This window comes from Rhopalosiphum padi, chromosome 2, assembly GCF_020882245.1.
Source record: "Rhopalosiphum padi isolate XX-2018 chromosome 2, ASM2088224v1, whole genome shotgun sequence".
NCBI classification, from domain to species: domain Eukaryota; kingdom Metazoa; phylum Arthropoda; class Insecta; order Hemiptera; family Aphididae; genus Rhopalosiphum; species Rhopalosiphum padi.
The window spans coordinates 19,626,607-19,648,417 of NC_083598.1; the positions used below are offsets into that span (position 1 = coordinate 19,626,607).

At 26.5% G+C, this 21,811-nt stretch overlaps 1 protein-coding gene across 1 annotated transcript; it reads left to right on the plus strand.

Annotated features, from left to right (window-relative positions):
* Nucleotides 1-3,412: 3,412 nt before the first annotated feature.
* LOC132921934 (sodium-independent sulfate anion transporter-like) lies at nt 3,413-18,551 on the plus strand. The gene is made up of 10 exons (XM_060985190.1): nt 3,413-3,761; nt 6,823-7,040; nt 12,242-12,437; nt 12,638-12,858; nt 13,708-13,855; nt 14,132-14,296; nt 15,887-16,189; nt 16,617-16,762; nt 16,845-17,169; nt 17,966-18,551. Exons 1-10 carry the CDS (start codon nt 3,743-3,745, stop codon nt 18,112-18,114), a joined length of 1,890 nt encoding a protein of 629 aa, XP_060841173.1. The 5' UTR covers nt 3,413-3,742; the 3' UTR covers nt 18,115-18,551.
* The last annotated feature ends 3,260 nt before the right edge of the window (nt 18,552-21,811 follow it).

Sequence of the window (21,811 nt, forward strand, 5' to 3'; positions counted from 1 at the left end):
AAATGTCTGTTGATTGGCCACTCGCAAGAGGAATGATCATATTATAATAGTATCATTATGATATCACAATGAAGTCATGATCAAAATAAATGTTTACACAATAAACAGTGTTGTAATTTAACTTCAAGTAGAACTTAAGATAACTATTATATTATAATACTAGATTTTTTCTACTTAAACGCGTTTGAATTGACTTATCGTTAGAATAAAGCAACGATAAAAGTACAATAAATAGTTAAGTGCAAATGTAAACCAATCACCATAAAGATTGAACAACTATTTGTTCATAAATAATCAGATAAACATAAATTAAATATAATTTAATTTAATGAGATAGATATTATCGAGATGAAAATAATTTTCTAGTACTCAGGTTCAATTTTTTGAAACATTTTTAGATAGATACCTAAAACGAAATTTCGCAGAACATATAAAATATACCACACATGCAATTTTACCAACTATTTTATTACTTAATTAATTCTAACTTTGAATTAATTAAGTATAATGGCTTTCGAAAGATGATTCTGAGTCAGAATGGAGATTGGTTTCATTAAATAATATGTTAATAATGTTTTTTTGAGCACCGGCCACCGAGAACACTATAAACGTATATAATATGAACAATCATGAGCAATATTTGAGATTTTTAATTTAGTTGAAGATATTATGTATTTAATATTAAATTATGCATTTATATTTCAAATTTCATAACCAAATCCGTTCATAATGTAATTTAATATTTATTATTTATTTATTTATTAAAATTACTAGGAATGACTTCTGACTCTTCAAAATATCAATACTAAATCTAAATACTTATGCAATTTACTTCCAGTAACTTTAATCAGAATTGAAGCAAAAGCAGTTCTATTGCGCAAAAAGATGATAACAGACTTAAAAAATAATAATTAATAAATTTAAAAAAAAACATACATTGTAAAATCAATACATTCATTATCGTTCTGGTCACTGCTCAGTAATTAAAAATAAAAATAGTTATAGGTAATAATTATTATAAAATAATACAAATATGTGTATTATAGTACAAATTCGACTATAATAGTATAATGTATACTTTATAGTTTTAAAAACAATTAATTAAAATTTAATATTCTAGAACACACTGGATCAGTTAATTTATTGATTTTTATCTTGAAGATTTATATGAAACCAACTTAAGTAACATCGCAATCTCAACTATGTTTAAGGTACTCGTCAATATTTACTCAGGAGATATCCTCTCGAAATATCTATGCCAAGCTCCCCCCAAAATCAAGTCTTTTCAAATGAGTAGGTACTAAGTAAATATATATATATATCTTTTTATAATTTTTAAATAAACAAAAAGCACTAAAAATAAACTAAAATTTTGTTTCAGTTGTACCTACAGTATATTTTCTGGTAGGTCGTGATATAAACACAGTCGATAATATTTGTTATTTTTTCTGTATAAAATGTAATGAGAAATAAAAAAGATACGACAATGTAATATTACATTTGTAAATGATCTACCTAATTGATGTACCTAAATAAAAATTTGATTTTGCAGTTTGTCAAACATTAATAACTATATAGATGGGTGAACAGATTAAGATATCTTAATTATTCGATATTTCGGAGGTTATTCAATGTTTAACAAAAACCCAACAGTTTTCAATTGTAATGATCACACTTACCTAAAAATTAATATATATATATATAAGTATACTTATTGTCGTAATAATAGGTATACACATATAATTGATGTTTGCACGCATTAAATCGAATTTGAGTGGTTTTTTTTTATCTCGATAGTACGTGTTATCGAAAATTTCGAGATTTTCATAAATGCACCCATCTATTATATACAGTTATAAGTTATATAATATAACTAATAAGTACGTGCCTATATGATTTGAATACGGTGGTAAACAAAAGCACGATTTGACGATTAATATTTATAGTTGTAAATTAATGACGTAGTACATATAAGTATATTGATACTCGAAACTAGATCTGTTTTCATCGCACGCATTATAATATATTATACAGGATGATTCACTAAGTATGCTCACCCCTATTTTTTCGTTTGATAGTGAATTTAATCAAATTATTTGGAATTTTATAAATATACTTTAAGATTATATTTTAAAATTAATGAGATTTTTTGTACTACTATAAAGGAGAGTACTGTAGCGATAAAGAATTCAATTTTTCAAATAAGAACTCCCATTTTTTATTGTAAATTATTCATTGGATAATTGTTTTGAATATATTGATGTACCTAATCTAAAATTAAAACGAGCAGTTTCTCAGTTATAGATATTTAAATGTTAATACCAAGGATAATATTCTATAAAAATACTCTTGCAAAAGTTTAAAATAAATTTAATATCGAATCTAGTATTTTTTATCTTTGAATCATTGTTATAAATTATAAATATAGATAGATTAGTATTTAGTATACATTTTTAAAATTTTCAAATGACCCGCTCATATTTTTTAAACTTTAGTGCTTTAGTCAAGGGCGATACAGTGATCTTAAACGAAGGGGGAGGGGAATTAGTTAGTTATCAACTAATAAAAGGTCATCATCTATTTAGAAAAAAAACTTCGTTGGAATATATGATTTTTTTTTGTGAACGGTGGTGTTCATGTATCCGCCCTTGGCTTTAGTACACAAAGTGAAATAACTCAAAACTACTCATTCAAATTTTTATTTTGATATGTCAAAATGCGTAGAAAAATTATCCATTAAATAATTTACTGTTTACAGCAGAACATATACGTTTGTATATCTTCATGACACTACAACAAATATCTTAAGAATTTGAAAATACTGTCTTTATAAATTTCAATAATACGATTTTGAATAAATTCATATCGATGGGGGAAAAAAGGGGATTAGTGTGCAAGTGTGCTCGATGAATCACTCTGTATATCTACGGCACAGGTGCCTATACAAATTACACGGTCATGTGTAATTCTACCTAATCACAGTATTTCGAACGATGATAAAATGACGAACGCGTATTCTGTGTATATAACAAACGATATTTGTCGAACATTTCTTTTGTGTTTATTCGATTGTTTTAGACTTTGGTTTGGCCCGTAGGTGTTTTTTTCTTATACAGCAACAATAGAAAAACGCACTTCAACTCGACAACATTATATTGTAGGTAATGACGCTATTACCGTCGCGGCCAATAATATCATCTTCGCACGCTTCCGTCACCACTTGCACCCGAGTCCAGCGATGAAAACATTTATCACAACACACCAATATATATATATATATATATTATTATTATTGAAAACACACATTGTATACAAATACGTGTCGGAAAACGCAGATTGTACTACCTGTATAGACAGAATATAATGTGCGGTGCCGCCGTCAGCAGTTAGCAGATATATAATAGTAGACACCGCACTGCTGCTTTTGGGCCGGCAACAACAACAATAATATTATAATAATAATCGACATCGGTTATTTTTTTTTATCGGTCCGTCCGCGCGCAATCACGGGATTTGTGCCACTTGAGTCGGCCGCAGTTCTTAGATTAGTTATATAGACGACGTGTAAATTATGCAAAAAACGCGTCTTTTCAGTCGATCATCAAACCTAAGCACGCAGCGGATCGCGATTCGTCGTGAATTCGCCCACGACCGTATTGATAACAGCTGCAGGTGATTCGAAAGTCGTCCGACCATCGTTTATTATTATTATTATACTATCGGTTTTTGTGTAACGCCGAAAATGCACGAGACGACCAAACGTAAGTCATCCCGTCTTCGCTGACGATATATTCTCCTATTGATTATTATTAGGCTACGTGCACACATCACTCGTATATTTTATTGTATTGGTGTCGATTAGCGTATGAAATGTTTCGTGAATAATATGAAAACGACTGACATTTATCTAAAAAAAATATGTGGGAAATATATATTAAATAAATAGGTGCATATTATATTGCTGTCTATAATAACTGACTAATTAATGACTCGGGGTAAATCGGGTCCGTTTTCTTCTGTTTTTATACAAAACCTTTTCGGAACACATTAGACTCTATTCCCGATCCCACAACAAAATCTGATTTTTGTATATCAATTATTTTGTTTAGGATATATTAATTAATATTATAGATATGTATAATGAATAATAATACTTCATGTAGTTTAATATTATGATCATAGGCGTAATTTGGACTCTTTTCACGGGTGGGCAAAAATAATTTTTGCGAATCTCTACACATTTTCATAATCTTATTTAAATTTAATTTTTATGATAAAACTGTTGTATCATTTTTACAACCATTTTTCATTTAACTCATTTTAAGCAAACATTCTTTTTTATTATATACTATTAATTGTATACCAAACAATAATAAAATTACTACTTTTTTTTTTAACCATAATTAATGTTTATAATTACATAAGAATTACAAAGAAACTTTATGCCTACAATTAACTAATAGTATAGTTCAGTCTGTGAGGGAAGTTGCCCCCATTCACCCCCGCCAAGTTACGCCTATGATTATGATATAAACACAAAATGTTTAATTTTTGAAAATAAATAAATAAATAAAACATAACAAGAATACAAGGTATATGAATTGAAAAAAACTTTATACTATTTGGTTTGTAATACCTACAATGTATAATTAAAAAATACATATTGTAAGAGGTTTTTTGTTTTTGTTTTTAATTTTGATTTTTGTATATTTATAATTAATTTTTACCAATACCGGCCATGGCTTATAAGAATTTATAAGTAATCTCATAGGTATTTTATTATTTTATATTTCAGACCATAAAATTTATAACAACGATATGTTTTTTTATGGTTTTATTTTTAATGTACTCGTATAGTCCTACATTAAGTAGGAATACTACTATATTGTATAGTATATATTGTTATATTATCGGAATAATTTGTTGGTGTCTGGTAATCATTAACTACTACTATATTAATTAAAATGCATAAAGGCTTTTAAGAATTAATTATCGAAAGAAAATATATTCTAAAATAATATAAAAATCAAGTGTCTTATTTGTTGTATAAATAAGACACAGATGTTGTCCACATGAACATAATATTTTATTGTATTATGATTGCTGTTGATTAATTCTGATGTCTTTTTTGGCAGAATATATATTTATGTATACGTTATCTAAAATTATTTTCGTTGTTTTTTCCTACTTTTTAAAGCCAATATATATTACTACTTAAATTTTCACATTTCACTTTATTATGAACTGAACAGCGTTTTTAATGTTAAATATTAATTGTCCTATTTTTAAAGAATGATTATTTTAATATAGTATGGTTTTAAGTAAACGATGTGTAGGTACCTATTAATATATTATTTATAAGTTTAATACATAATTAATCAATTAGCCTAATGGCTAATATTATTATGTTTGAGGTCTATTGGAGGTGTTTTATTTGTAGTGTTTTCCGGACATTCGTTCTCACAGCTTATATTAATACCACAAAATAAAATGTTATAAATGTTATTCATGTAGACTTAAATACTTACTTAATATAATTTTAAATCACAAATGAGAACGTTCAGTTCGGATGATGAACAATTGGAAGTTTTTAAAGGTACTTCTATAAGTTTTGTATTAAATACATTTGTATACATATTGTGTTTTAATTTGTTGATTTAAAAAATTGTAATAGCTGAACTGTGTTATTATGACATGAGATATTCAACGTATTCTTTCAAATCGATTTTTATATGAACGACGATTTCTTCGAAAACATATTATGGAATTACGCAGAATGACCAGAATGTTGCTCGCAGCAGCTTGTGTAGTTGTTAACTTGTTAGTTGTTACAGTAAAAATTATTATTTGACAGAATCATAATATGTTTTAATGTAATAAAATGTATTTTGTACATTTTATTATACTTAACTTTAATGTAATATTTTGTTGTTCTGTATGGTGGGTGATTCACAAGTTGACATGGTTATATTATGAAATTTAATATAAAATATTTAAAAAATGGTTCTTAAGAATACTTAAAAATTTAAAAAAATCAGGATTTGAATAAATTATTTAAGGAAAAAAGAGTGTGGGTATGCACGGTGAGTCGGTGAATCACCGTGAATACATCTTTTATAAAATAAAATGGTTTTTATATATTTATGACTTTCATTCGTTCAACAAATAATGGACCTTATAAGAGAAATAGAATTTCTCTAATGCAAAAATTCTACGTACCCTGCTACTTTATTTTGATAATCTATTACGAAACCGTCAGCAGTATTTAAAATAATATCTAATATTATTGTCTTATATTTTACTGTAAAAACGAATTAATAATTTATATAGTTCTATTATAATATTATAGTAACATATTATATTTATAGACTTATAGTTTCTTCATATTCGACTAGTGTTGATTGATCTTGTGTAGTTCGTGAGTCTCGTTAAAATTTACTGTGGAAATTTTTAGAATGCACAGTCACACCCTACCAAAATAATGCGCTTCTTTTGATATTAAGTACATACTAAGAAGTAATCATATGGAGCTTTGAATTGTGTCATTTCAAAAATAATCCAATAAATAAATTAGCTATGTATAGAATGTAGAAAAAATAATAGTTATACATAACTGTTACACATAACTTTGTATGATAAATAACGAAGAATTTCAGAAGTTTGAGTACCTACTATAATTTATATTATTTAAATTTCATTTCAAAATCAGTAGTCTGTTTTACATTAGTTTTGTTATTTCCAATAAATAAAAAATTCTTTCTCGTGTACGAGTACGTTTAATTATATTTAAGATAAAATTATAATTATAATTAAACTTTTTAGCTAACTCAAACGACAATGTCAAGAAAAAGCAAATGCAGAAGTCGATTAAAAACCAAAAAATCCACGAGTTCCTTCATCAACATGTACCTATCACAAAGTGGCTTCCAAAATACAACAGTAAAATGGCGATGGGTGACATGATAGCAGGTATCACAATTGGCCTTACGATGATACCACAAAGCATTGCATATGCGTCTCTGGCTAATTTATCACCACAGGTAATTTTTTTAAGTATATTTGATCAATACTAATAAGATTTATGTTTTATTTAATTTGATATACTCATTAATTTTATTGTATTTTGTTCATATCCATTTTATTAACCAGGATAATTGTCTCTGATAATCTGTTTAAATTTAAAAATAAAGCCCAATAAAATTCGTGCATCGTATGTATAATGTACATATAGTAATGTATTTTGTCCGTATACTGTGTTTGGGTAATTTTGCTAAAGTTCTATAATTGTTTAATTATTAGATATTTAAAAAAACACGTGTCTATTGTCTAACAATTCTTACATAATATATTATGTAAATACATCGTATTAATTGAGTAGATGTCATAAATTGATGACATTTATAACAGTACCAGCGGTAACGGTAGGAATTGATAAAGATATTTTTCAACATACTCACAAAAATAATCTATAAAATAACAAAAAACAAAAACATATAAAGGTTTACAATTTTACATTAATTTAATATGTGTATCTGACGTATAGTAAGACAATAAGTCACTTATATTTACATTAAGTGAGTCTCTGAGAGGACTTAAGAGAGACACACGTCCACTTTTAAACGGGTTTAGTAAAGGAAATTTAATTAGAACAATTAAAATATTAAACATATTTAAATAATAATTTTAAGCAACTTACAAGTGGATCCATGTTAGTACTATTATTGGTTATTATATAATTACTGTGATATAAAGAAAAACAGTTTCGCGGGAAAAATAACTGCTTAAACTAGCCATAGTTACGAAACTAAATCCATGATAAAATAGACAATTTTTTCTGTGCCATAAATTTTTTAATTATCGATTCCATTAGGTAGTAAAAAAAGTTATTGTTGTAAAAAATATTATTATTATGTTTTAAATCTTAAATTACTTTTTTATATTAAAAAAAACCAAACAAATGAAAATTCTATGACACAGTAATAATAATATTGTCTTTTATATCATGTTTATTATACATTTCGTTTCTCATCTATTACTGTGGTCAAAGTGATTTTTTTCACGTGATACGATTCTTATAAATAATTAATGTGCGTGTGGCGTCCTCTATCGAGGGGATTGATTTCGGCCACTAAGAATGTAGACTCTCCCCGCACTACCAAATGAATACATTTTGGTAAGGGTCAATATTATTTCAATTTATTTATATATATTTATTACAAAACTCAAATAAAATTTCCGCCTACAGTCATAAGCAGTTATATGAAATACCCATATTATGTCAATGCGTGCTTGTTGAATTCGTACATAGAAATTGCAACGAAACATTATCTTAATAAAAACACTTGTTGATATAAGAATAGAATCAAAATAATTATAGAATCTATATTTAATTCATTATTTAGATAAGTTGTTTAATATACAAATATACGGAAGTATCAATGTATTTAGTATTAGGTATGGTCATATAAAATGTAATTTATATAAGCGCACGATATTGTTGTGGCGTCAAGTGTGAATAAGTGATGTCTTACGTCTTAACCTACGGACGTAGGAACCTATATTATTCCCCGTTACGGAAGTATACTTCAATAGTTAAACAACAGAATACAACGTACGTATAAAAATAATAATGGATAAATCAATATAATATAGATTATAGAGACTAAGTATAGTATACAATACTTAAACTTAATTATTTTATCGGAAATAGGTACCTATTAGACAAAAAAATATTTAAATATGCGTATAAGTGTGTAATAGCCAAAAAACTATGTTAAAATACTATTTATAATCAATTGTATGACTTACGCGATGTAAATGAACTATCGTAATAGTTAAAGGAATCGATATTAATTCGAATAATAATCTTTCGCACCAAATGGATAACGGGTAAGTGGCAATATAGTTTTATGATTCTTTGTTGGCTATGTTGCACATTATTTCGTTACTCAAGGATTATATTTTTTTCCACCGTGTGATGGGAATTAAAAATACCTGTATGTATATTGTATATGATATACTGAATGTGTATTTATTGTTGTCGCTGTTCAATGTTTTCCGGATGCATAAATAATTATTACGAGGAAATATAATAATTACGTATCGTAATTAAAACAATACCCAGTACTTAGAACGAAATGCGTCAGTAGGCACTATGTAGACTGTACGTTAAATACAGACATCGAATTGTCGAACATACGACATACAATATTATCATATAATATATAGTTAGATTGCGTATATATACGTATCATGATGTAACGCAATATAGTTTTATAAGCTTATATAAGTTATAACTTAAGTCCGGATTTGTAATTTGTAGGCACTAAAAAAACCTTAAAATAATATGCATTTGTGCACCAAAAAAACCTTTTGATATTCACCAAATATACTTTTAAAATTTTAAAAATATGCAGAAAATATGATCTTATCCAAAACGATGCGTTCATAATTTTTTTTCGGTCTTTTCATCAACAAAAATCATTGAAATATAATAAGATTTTAGATTCATTTATATAAAAACGATTTAAGTATACTTACACAAATATTTGATTAACATCGTTTATGAAAATAAGTTTTATAATATTATGTATACAATTTCTTAAGTATAAAATATAATATCAGCTTCACAAAAAAAAAAAAATAATAATAATAATAAAGTGACAATCTAAAAAATTTCAAGTATATAAAACTATTTGGTTTATGAAAATTAAAAATTACTTTTTATGATAATCTATTATTTTATTATAACATACCTCAATACGTACATATACATAACTTTAATAATAATTAGTCATTACAAAAAGTTGGAGAGATGTAGTCTATAATATAGTTTATACAATATACCTACATGGCTACATGGATACATAATAATATATTAATATATATATGTAAGTTATTGTAAGTTTTATGAATAGGGAACGGATTTAAATGCTCTAAAAACAAAAAAATTCCTTAAAAAATACGATTTAATGCACTTAAACAGAATTTTTTTTAAAAAATTCACTAAAAAAATGCACTTAAAATTATTTTTGACATTAAAAAAATTTGTTTAATTATTTAAATATTTATTCTTAGTTATTTATTATTTGTATTATTTTCATCATTTTCTAGTACTCATATCTTCTTTATTACTTTTTTTTTCAAAAAATGAATACCTATACAATTTAGATAGATACATTCGTTTTACTTTTACTTTGTGTTTCATAATCAGGTGCTACTTAATTTTTATTGCATTTTATCGATTCCTATATAAAAATGCTCTAAAAATGTCAAAAAATGCAAAATAAAAATTACATTTTTAATTCCTTGATTTATAAAATGAACTTTATGCTTGGAAAGCAATGTTTTCAGAAAAAAATTCAATTTGTATTTAAATCTCTGTTCCCTAATTTATGAATAATTACAAATGAAATGTTATGTATTATAGTTAAAAATTAATATTAAAATGCCATAAATACTTTGTATTTTGTGGAATATACTAACAAGTGTTACCCTATGAACAATTTTTAAATAAAAGAAATTTAATAGTTACTAATAGGTTGATAAATAAATTTTTTTAAGTGGTTATTTTCATTAGTTGCTTTCTTCAAACAGTGATCGATGACTCTTTGGTCTACAAATGTTTTTATTTTTATTTTATGATAATATTTCTTTTAAATTGTAAAATAATTTAAATTTCTTAAGAATGAATTCTAATAATTTACTTTTATTGCCATTATGTAAATACAAACCTAAAAATTATTTAATATCTTCTAAGCTTCTAAAATACTTGAATAAATCATGATTGAAATTTAGACATTATAATATATAATTCGTTATCATAATAATAATAGAAATAAAATAACGAATACATACCAGAAAATGGTATAATTTTTTTTTTAAATTATATAAACGACTTTAATTCTTGTATATAGTATTTTTAATTTAACGATAAGTTACGATATATTGTCGGATTAATAATATTTATTGTTATCTAATAATTTAAATAATTGGAATATTAAAAGTTGACACGATTTTAGTCTGCTAGTAATTGTCAAATATTATCTATTACTAAAGCTACACATGGCTGTTATAATTATAGTTGTTTTTATTATTATAGGTCAATAAAAATCAATATTGAACTGTATAAATTCGGGGATTAAAATTAATTTTAAAAAAATACTAAGAACATTAAAAATTCTGAGAACGTTATTATAACAAAAATCCACACTTGTGAACCTTTCTCCTCACGTTATTCATGTTGTTATTTTTTGCTACCAAATTTATTTATTGTATATAAATATTACATATTGTAAATATTCTTTTGTTTACTTAAAAAAAACCTGTATATTTTGGCTGGAGGGAAATTTACTTTTACACGAATTATATTATATATTAATTATTATTATGTATTATATAAACATTAAACACAACACAATTCTGCTATGAAATAATAGGTATGTGCTTTAGTTGTATAGCTATTTTTTTTATTTGTTTACTGTATCTATAACAACGTACGGCGTACATTAATAAATAATGATTGTATAGTCACTTATTCACTTAGATATGAATTTCAAATTGCTGTATGGTTAGGTAATCTATTTATCGATTTGTATGATTAATGATCACACTCATTACATTATTACAAACTGCAGTTATTATTACATTGTTACAATTATTATTGTAATAAACTAATAAAAGTTTGATATTTTTATTTTTTCATAGTGCAAATTAAAAAAATAATAATAGTCAATAGGTATACTTCATAAAACCAAGCAAATCTAGCGCTGTAAATGTACATTATATTATACTTATTTAGTATATATATGGTGTTTGAAAAATTCATGAAATATAAAATATTTCAACATATTTTACTATTTTAATAAAATGATAAAATTTTTTTTTCTTTTTTAAATAAGTTTAATTTCTACGAACATTCGTCATGCTATTTATAAATGTATAATATACCAAAAGCTTATAAGGAATTGCATATGATTAAACAATTTGAAGCTTCAACTTATGGAATATATTATTATTAATTAATAAATAATTAATTTATTATTAATATTTGTATTAAAAAATTCAATGTTTCACATTTTTGTAAAATATTTCAAAATTAAGTATTTCAAACACTATATATTATATAATATGTATGATGTATATAGTTAAAAAAAATACCATCATAATGTACACCACTTAATGAAAATATACACTCAAACATTACAAGCGTTTTGTCATTTTTTTTTTTTAATACATTTAGATTGGGTTGTATTCAGCACTGATGGGAGGGTTCATATACATGACCTTCGGAACCGTTAAGCAGGTTTCCATGGGGCCTACGTCTCTAATGGCTCTACTTACTTACGAGTACACAAAAAATTTGACTCAGGAATATGTGGTGCTTTTGACATTCATGTGTGGAATAGTTGAAATGTTGATGGGATTATTCAAACTGGGTAAGTCGTATTCGGACGCGAATCAAACTAAAATATAGCTGCATTTATGGGAGAGATATTTTGGATATTGCAGGATTGGACAGCTATTTGAGTATAGATGTAAAAAAAAAAATAATGAAAACCTTTTAAAATAATTATTTTTATTTACCACTAAACAATTATGTCACATTTACATAACTAATACTGAAATTAATTTACAGGATTCTTGGTTGATTTTATCTCTACGCCGGTGACGTCGGGCTTTACAACCGCTACTTCAATTATTGTCGTGATGTCACAAGTAAAGGGTATTTTGGGCGTGCGGTTTAAAGGAGATACAGTCAAAGACATATCGGAGAAATTGATCGAACACTTCCACGAGAGGAGGAGCGGTGACATGATTTTAGGGCTGGGCGCTATTGTTGTAATACTATCATTGAGGGTACGATTTATATTAGTTACCTATATTTTCAAGTAAAATTCTTAGATAATTTGTTATTATCGAATCAAATATGATTATTATAAAATTATACGGTAATAAACTTAAAAAAGAAAAAATATGCTTACATATAAAAAATACGCAGGTAGGTAATTTTTTTTTTAATTTTTCATATTTTAAAGGAATATTACTTGATTTTCTAGTCAATTTACAGTATTTACATAGGTAATATTAATAAATACAAACTTGCTTCAAAGTTCAAATATTGTCGTTATTAACTCATAACGCAACCATATTCAAATATTATATAAATAATTATATATTTCAAATAAATGTATTTTTAATATGCATAAAATGTACTTATAAATACATAGTAATAACCAATATGTATGCTATTAAGATTATATTAATTATCAAATCATTAAATATGCACTACAAAATCTATAAAAATTGGAAAAAATCTAAAACGTACACTAAAAACTTTTGATATTTCATTCGTTAAGTTATGAAATTAATCTATAGTTAACATAATAACAAATTTAATGAGCAATAGAAAAAATATGCTTAAATCCAACAAAGCTCACAAATACATTATTATTTAGGTTATAAGGTTTTTAGGTTTATACTTTATTTTATACAATTTCTATAACTTTTGATAATACAAATAATAAAAATTATAAAAATTAAAATTAAATTTTTTCTCAAATTATAACTACATGAAAATGAATGTTGAAATTGCTTTAAAAATACATCAATCCCGGTACTATTAAAATCGTATAATAAAAACTTATCAATATTATGAATTCAGTTTTTATGATAATATAATATAATTACAAATAGCGTCTTTTCTAGGAATTACGTAATGTGCCAGTCACAGGGATTATGAAAAAAGTCTTTTGGTTCATTTCCTTGAGCCGAAACACATCCGTCGTCTTACTCGCAATGTTTATCACGTATTTATTTGAATCCAGCGGAACCCCACTGCCGTATTTGACTTCAGGCAAGTATTAACGCGGTTCATTGATTCGTAAACCGTAATACGTGGAAAAATATTTTTAGCAAGAAATTTTATAGCTGTATTATGCAATATAAAATGTTTATCATTATCGAATAAAAAAAATATTATTTATTTCGATAATATTACTATTATATTAACACGATATATTTACGATATTGTGACGATGATTGGCTTTTTATTCTGCATATTAAGTTAATACTTCACGCGTTTATAGTATTTAAAAATAAAAATAATCGGTGTATTATAAATATTCAACAGACACTGCTAAAACTGGACTGCCGTCATTACGGTTTCCGCCCTTTGGATACACGTCAGGGAACACGACCGTCACGCTGCCCGAGATGTTGTACGAGATCCGGTCTGCCATATTCATCATACCACTTGTATCGGTGTTGGCCAACGTATCCATTGCTAAAACTTATGGTAAACGACACGTTGTGTGATTACTATTTATTATTGTTCGAAACCGTCGACGAGAGGGTGAGAGGTATATAAGTAGAGGAGATGTACGGATAAGCTGTTGTCGGAAAATTTCATGTCATCGATAATAATATACAGGGTGATTCAGTGATTCACCAATCTGATTTTTGGAATTTTTAAACATTGTTAAAGGTTTGTTTTTAAAATGTTTGGAAAATTTTTTTGTTACTTAAGGAGTATTTTATGAAGATATAACTTTATACTATGTATAGAAGATAATAATATAAACATTTGTGTGAAAATTTTAAGTTTCTACGCTTATTATTTTTTTCAATTATAACAAAATAAAGAAATTAATTTTATCAAAAACTGGCTTAGCCTAAAAATTCCCGGTTAAAGATTTGTTTTTTCTGGTTATAAAGAAAAGTATTGGATTTTTTTTTACTTTTAACAATAACAGTAACTTCCATAGTTTCAACCCGAAGTACCAATTAGATACAATGACACAATGTTCTACTAGATGCCACGAAAAAAATTGAAGCTTTTTTACCGCCCCAGAAGGTGATGATCGACAGAAAAAAACATACATCATTGTAAAATCAATATATTCTTCGCTTTGTTGAGAACCTATAAAATAGGGATGAGCTCTGTGAGCATGTTTGGTGAATCACTGTGAATCACTGTGAATCACTGTGTATTATGCACTTATTATATTTTATACCTAATCAGTTTTGCGATCAAATTTGGCTAAATGAATGTAATATATCTAATTTAATTTAATTTAAATGGCTAAATGTATAGCTATTATAGGTAATATGATTTGTTCGTTTCGATTGCCGCTCATTGTTATTGTATGTAATTCACGCATTCGCAATCCATTGCTATCTTTTCACAGACGTCTTTTGTAAGTCCATGTATCGTATCAGCGACTGATACAAACATGACCTTGTTTTTTATTCTGAGAAAAATTTCACGAATACTCGAGAGTGAAACGTTGACCAGATTTAATGTTTTTTTAGAAAAATCTTGAACTTGATTATATTAATTTATGGATGTTATATTCAAAAGAGATGTGAACAGTGAATATATCATTAAAAAGCATTGGTAAGTTTGTGCAACGTCCATTTATCGACAAATGGCTAAACTGCAAGTCGCGAGGTTGTTTTTCACTAGATTTTTTTTTCCCAATAAACTGACACACGAAATATTAGATATATAATATATTATACCACCGAATATGGATGAAGCACTAAACGAAAATAATATTATTAAAATTATCTCTTTTCTTACTCAAACCCACCTCATAAACAAACTTTAACAATGTAAAAACCCTTTCCGTAGCCATTAAGCTATAATATTTTTTTTTTGTCTTGTACTCTTAATTCAAGCTAGACTAATGACCTGTGATGTCGAAGCCTTATTTTCTAATAATAAAAAAAAAAATTTATTATATCACATATTATGTAAGGTACTTATAATTTAGTATCATGACATATTTCGTATTATCGTATATTATTATTTGATTATAATGTTTTTCTGCATTATACGCATCGATCGACCGTAAATCTAATTTTTTGTTGTACTGTGCTTTAGCTAACGGAGGTATAGTAGAGGCCACGCAGGAGATGTTGGCTTTGGGCATGTGCAACATAGCAGGGTCGTTCATTATGTCGATGCCCACATGCGGTGCGTTCACTCGGAGTGCCCTGAGCCAAGCTAGCGGTGTCCAAACGACGTTGTCCAACATATACGCCAGCGGTTTAATATTAATGGCCATCCTGTTCCTCACACCTCATTTTCATCTCATCCCCAGGGCGATACTATCGTCGATTTTGATCAGTGCTGTATTGTTCATGGTAGACTATCAGATAGTCAAACCCCTTTGGAAGACTAACCGTGAGTTAATTATTTGCGTACCGAAAATTCTGTACCCCGTGTAACCGCTTCATTACCGTTTGTGCGCGCCAAAATAAAAAAATGTCATTGTCCTATACTGTTTTTAATTGTTACACTAAATTTGAATATTATCATTCAGAAATGTTAGTATACCATAATGATATAATTTCAGTAACTTATTGTATAACATCATATATTTTACATACTTAATGGCTAATATATACATTATAAACCTATAAATGAATTAATTAACTAAAGGAAAACCACAATTTAAATTGTGTAAACGTGTAATACCATATGAAGGAAGTTTTAAATGTTGTTAATATTCCTATATTAGTTAAATAATTTGATAATATCCGTAAAAAGTATACACAATGTACATGTATTCTTCATCAATAATTTTGACATTTTGTATAATTTTTTTTAGGAGCGGAGCTATTCGTTACAATGGTCACACTTTTGATAAGCCTTTTCTTTACTGTTGAAGTCGGTTTACTTGCAGGCATATGTGCAAACATTATTCATTTAGCTCTAATGTGGTCCAGGCCTAAACTAAAAATTGAATTAATGAAAGTGAGAATTAATTTATTTTTATAACAAATAAATATAATAATGTTTCTAATATGTATTATATATTACGACAATTTAATAACAGTCCAAAGGAGTGGAATTCGTGTTAATAACGCCAAACAACGGACTGTATTTCCCTGCGATAGATTATTTGTACAGAGAAATCATGCGAATCCCAAAACAAGAAGGCTACGCAAAAATACCGTTGGTCATAAACTGCGCGCACTTGAAAGGATTGGACTACACTGCCGCCAAGGGATTGTCCCTGATATCTTCGGAGATTCAGGCTAAAGACCAACGTTTTATCGTTTTAAATGCATCAGAAAAAATGCGATACGTGTGCCGGAAGTCCGGGTGCAAGTCGATGGTGTTCTGTAACTCGTTCGATGCACTACCAGCTTCAATTCTAGGTATTGTATTAAACACAAAAGTGGAAAAAAAGTTATTTTTCACGTAAAAAATAAGTCATTTAAGTTTAACTTCAAAATAAGTCGTTAAAATTATAAATTAAAATAATTTAATAATTTATAATTATATCATCATTTTTGAAATAAAATTGATTATTAACGATATAATTACAAGGAATTACAAAAATCGTAAAGTATATTTTGCATAAAACTTAAGCTATAAAAGAGGAAACTTTAAGAATATTATTAGTTATAGCCTTTAAAATTTACAATTGCCTAATTTACTCATTTGAATGTTTTTTAAAAATTTAATCAAAGTCTGAGGCAATTGAATTTTAATAAACTTTATTAAATTAAAACTTCATTAAACGAATTAAACTTTTTATTTTATTATTATTTATAAAAGATATATAGAATCTGTATAAACAAAATAATACAATGAGTAAATAAGTTAAGAATTTGTATTGGACTTGAAAACTTAGAGGGAATACGTTTTTATTAATTATTTAATAGACCACGTGGCTTGAGAAAACGGTATCCAAAGTTTCAAATAATAATACTAAATTAAAATAGGTATACTATGATTAAGCAAATTAGGATGATATTATATGGCTCAAATTTGATTGTTTGTTGTAAGACAAAACAATATTATATTAAAAACCTACATTAATTTGTTCAAAAAATTAAATTGGTACTTGGAATTTGTGCATATACTTAGAATTTTGAAACATTGGTTTTTGACTATTCCATACAAATATCATCTACAGTCATAAACTCCGTTCGTTATTCTGTCCGTTAGGTGAACAATGCAAAGAAAAATATACACTGAACTCATCGATGAAGCGTAACGATACCGTGGCCATCGACGTTCCGATCATGCTGGCCGAAGTGACTCCGCTGTTGAATGTCAAGCCTCCGAATGGCAACGACACCAGAGTTGACATTTAAAAGTGATAAACGGTTAGATATCGGAGGTATACCTGTGTCCAGCACACTCAAATTTTCTCCCATTTGACTCCCTTCTTTGAATTTTTTTTAAATGGTCACTCGAATTGTCTCCCGATTTTAAAAATATCGTTCCATTGACTTGCCTCCCATTTTGTTCAACTCCTTGCGTATTGAAATATAATATCGATATTCGACATATGGATTTGTATCTTATGGGCGGCAATTCGAGTGAAAAAAGTCTTCTAGATTTGGAAGGCAATTAATTGCGTCCCTGTGTTCTGTACATCTATTATTATTATATTAATTTATATAATATTATTGTGTTAAAAGTTTATTTATTTAATACAATATTTATTATAATGGTCGTTATATTCTTTACCATTCGACTGTAAATACATTATTTTTTGTAAATAAACGATTAATACGTTATAATGTTATATGACTTATATGTGTAACGGATTTTTCATTATTATATTGCGCTTCGGCGATTATTGTTATTATGTATTACTGTCATATTTTATTGTTACGTTCTTGTGACTATACTGCCGTAAAAAATGTTTTCGTATAGAATATTTTGTATTGAATTATAATAAGTGTATAAATAACATAATATATTATATTATATATATAGAATCGTTGTTAAAAATATTTGAAGATAAATGATTTTATAAAAAATTAAAACAGTTGTACAACTGTAGTTTTATCAATAATTATTGGTGCTTTATTTATGTAAAATTATGATCATCATTTCTCATTAGTATAATAATTGAGAATATTATACAAATATAAAAAAAAAAAAGTAATAGTTATATGTATATATATTATTAATGTATTAATATTATATTTCAGTAATATTTAGAATATTAAATACCTACGTTAGTATTTGTATTTTTAAGGGTATATACAATAAAAAAACTTAAACTTTCAGTTTAATTAAAAATAAAATTATTAACAATGTTTTATTGCGCACCGAATATGTACGTACCTATACATGTTTATTACTCATTTCACCGTAAAAAGAATAACAACATTACGTTTTCCTCCTTAACACAAGAAAAATTAGAAAAAACTTTTTTTTATATATATATTTTTTAATTTATGCGATCTATTGTAGTAAGAACAATAAACACACCTGATGTAGGTATACAATATACAATATGTATATAAAAAACAAGACCTAATAAGATGACATATCAAAGAAACTTCCCAGTGAGAATTATTGGAAAACATTTATCAGCTATAGGTTACACAAAATTGGTTGGTTCATTGTCGTGTTTGATGTTTCCTATCAAAAAAACTTGGCAATTGTTTTCCCGACATTCAAAATACAAATTTAAAATGCATTGTAGGTCCATAAACTATGTGATTTTTGAGTTTGTAAAGAATCCATTTTAGACTAGGTATATATGCCGCAGTTAAAAAACACGTAGGTAAATCAATAGTTTAAGTTCAACGAAGGTGTAAGGTAGTAAGGTGTAGGTTTAATATAGACAACTCCTTTGGTTTTTTTCAAATCCACGTGTAGTATTTATTGTTATTTATAGAAAGACGGGAAAAATTGATTGCACATAAATTATTGACATTAATATAATAATTAATATACCTAATAATGAATTTTAAATGTTGTAAGATTTAAACGAATGTTAATATATATTATATATATTATTATAATATATATTATTATATTATATAAACGAGTGCATGATCATTCTCATCTTTCATATTGTAATTTCATAATGAATTTATTAAAATTATGATTTTTGGAATTTAAATATTATACCAACACTATTTAACACATTTTATAAACATCACATTTATAAATTTTTTAAATTTTCCTATTGTGTTACAAACTTCAGTTTTTTAAATGAGAACAGTTAATTTTACTGTAAAATATTCAATAAATAATTTTTTTTAATTTTTGATATATCTAATTCAAAATTCAAACGAATAGTTTTTCAGTTATCAATATGTTTACATTGAGGATAAAAGTCCATAAAAATAGTTTTAAAAAAAAAACACAAAATAGATATAGTATTTATTATAGGTACTATAAAAGGCTATATTTTTATAAGCTATAAATATAAATTATTACAATTTTCAAATTACTATAGTCCCTATATCTTCCAAACATATTGTTATGGAGTTATTATCTGTAGTATACAAAAAGTTAAAGAACTCAATAACTATTTATTCGAATTTTTGATTTTGATGCATCAAAGTTTTCAAAAAAATTATGTACTAAATATTTTACTGTTTAAAAAGGAGAAGGGGTCGTCATTTAAAAAGCATAAGTTTGTATTTTCACAGCATACTAGTAGTTTAAAAAACTCAAAAATTTAATAATATTTTCTTTATTTCTTTAAGTATATTTAGAAATTAAATAAATTAAATTTCGAACAACTGCATTACTGAAGAAAGAATTGATAAAGGGAGTGAATCGCCCTGTTTAGTCAGTTTTAATTTTATGATTATGACTTGAAAGTTGAGGTACTCTGTAGTCCATAGTCGCCATTGTTTAAAATCAGCTATTATATTTATGAATAATATATAACACGCAATAACAAATACACAACAGTTGCGACCAGACGTTTATTATTAATTTATTCGTCAGCTAAAACCATGTAGGGAATCGTGGTTGTCACTCATCACAATAATTCAGAAGCATTTCCCGTCGATTGATCGATTATTATTGTGTGTTATATGATGTATGAATATTAATCTATCAGAATACCTTCTGCACGTGGACTTCACGGAGACTTCTGAATTCGAGCAAAGCGATATCGCAGTTATATAGGTACAGGAGGCCATTATTTGTAATAATATTCTTAGAATCGTTTGCTTATTTCAAAATATGCTATAGATTATGCTATAAACATTTCCATGGACGTAAGTTGATGGTATTAATTTTGAAATGACTTCAGAAGAAAATAATGTTACGCGATTGAATTGATTGAAATGTGCATAATATCATAATACATATATTATATATGTCAATTCTAAGTAAGCGTGTGATTTATGTAAGTAAATATTTATTATTTTGCAGGCATGGAAATTTAAAAACGTCGATCCTTACTACCACCCGAAAAACAGAATCTAACAATTTTCGTAATAGCTCCCGATCCCATAGACTGGAAATAAATAGCCTCTGTAGGTAAACTAATTGGATGTAGACTGAGCCTAAACTACAATAGTAATTTTATTCACAGCACTCAGCACCACTGAACTAAATATACAAATATTTAGTATAGTATTAAGTTCAGTGCTCAGCACATAATGCATTTGAATATTCGTTCGTTAAATAAATAGAGAAAACTGATATCATACAAATTTATTTCGCGATATTTGGGAAATAAGAAAAATACACATTTTAAATAATATAAAATGAATAAACTAAAATATTTTCTGTTTTCCAATATCGACAATTTAACAATAAAAAAACATTTTGGTTATTATTATTATACTTATCATATTTGTTTTAATAAGATTGTAACTGCACCACAAGAATCGTTCGATCGGTATTTTGCACAAAACGTGATTTTGGAAATAGTGCGTTTGAATTTGTTTTTGATCACCTCAAAAATCAAAATGTTTGATACAGAGCTAGGTAAGCCTTAGGTTTCAATAAGAACTTGGTTAGGTTAGGTCATAATTAAAAAAAAATAGTAGTAAACGTCATTGCCACTAATGTAATAATCAT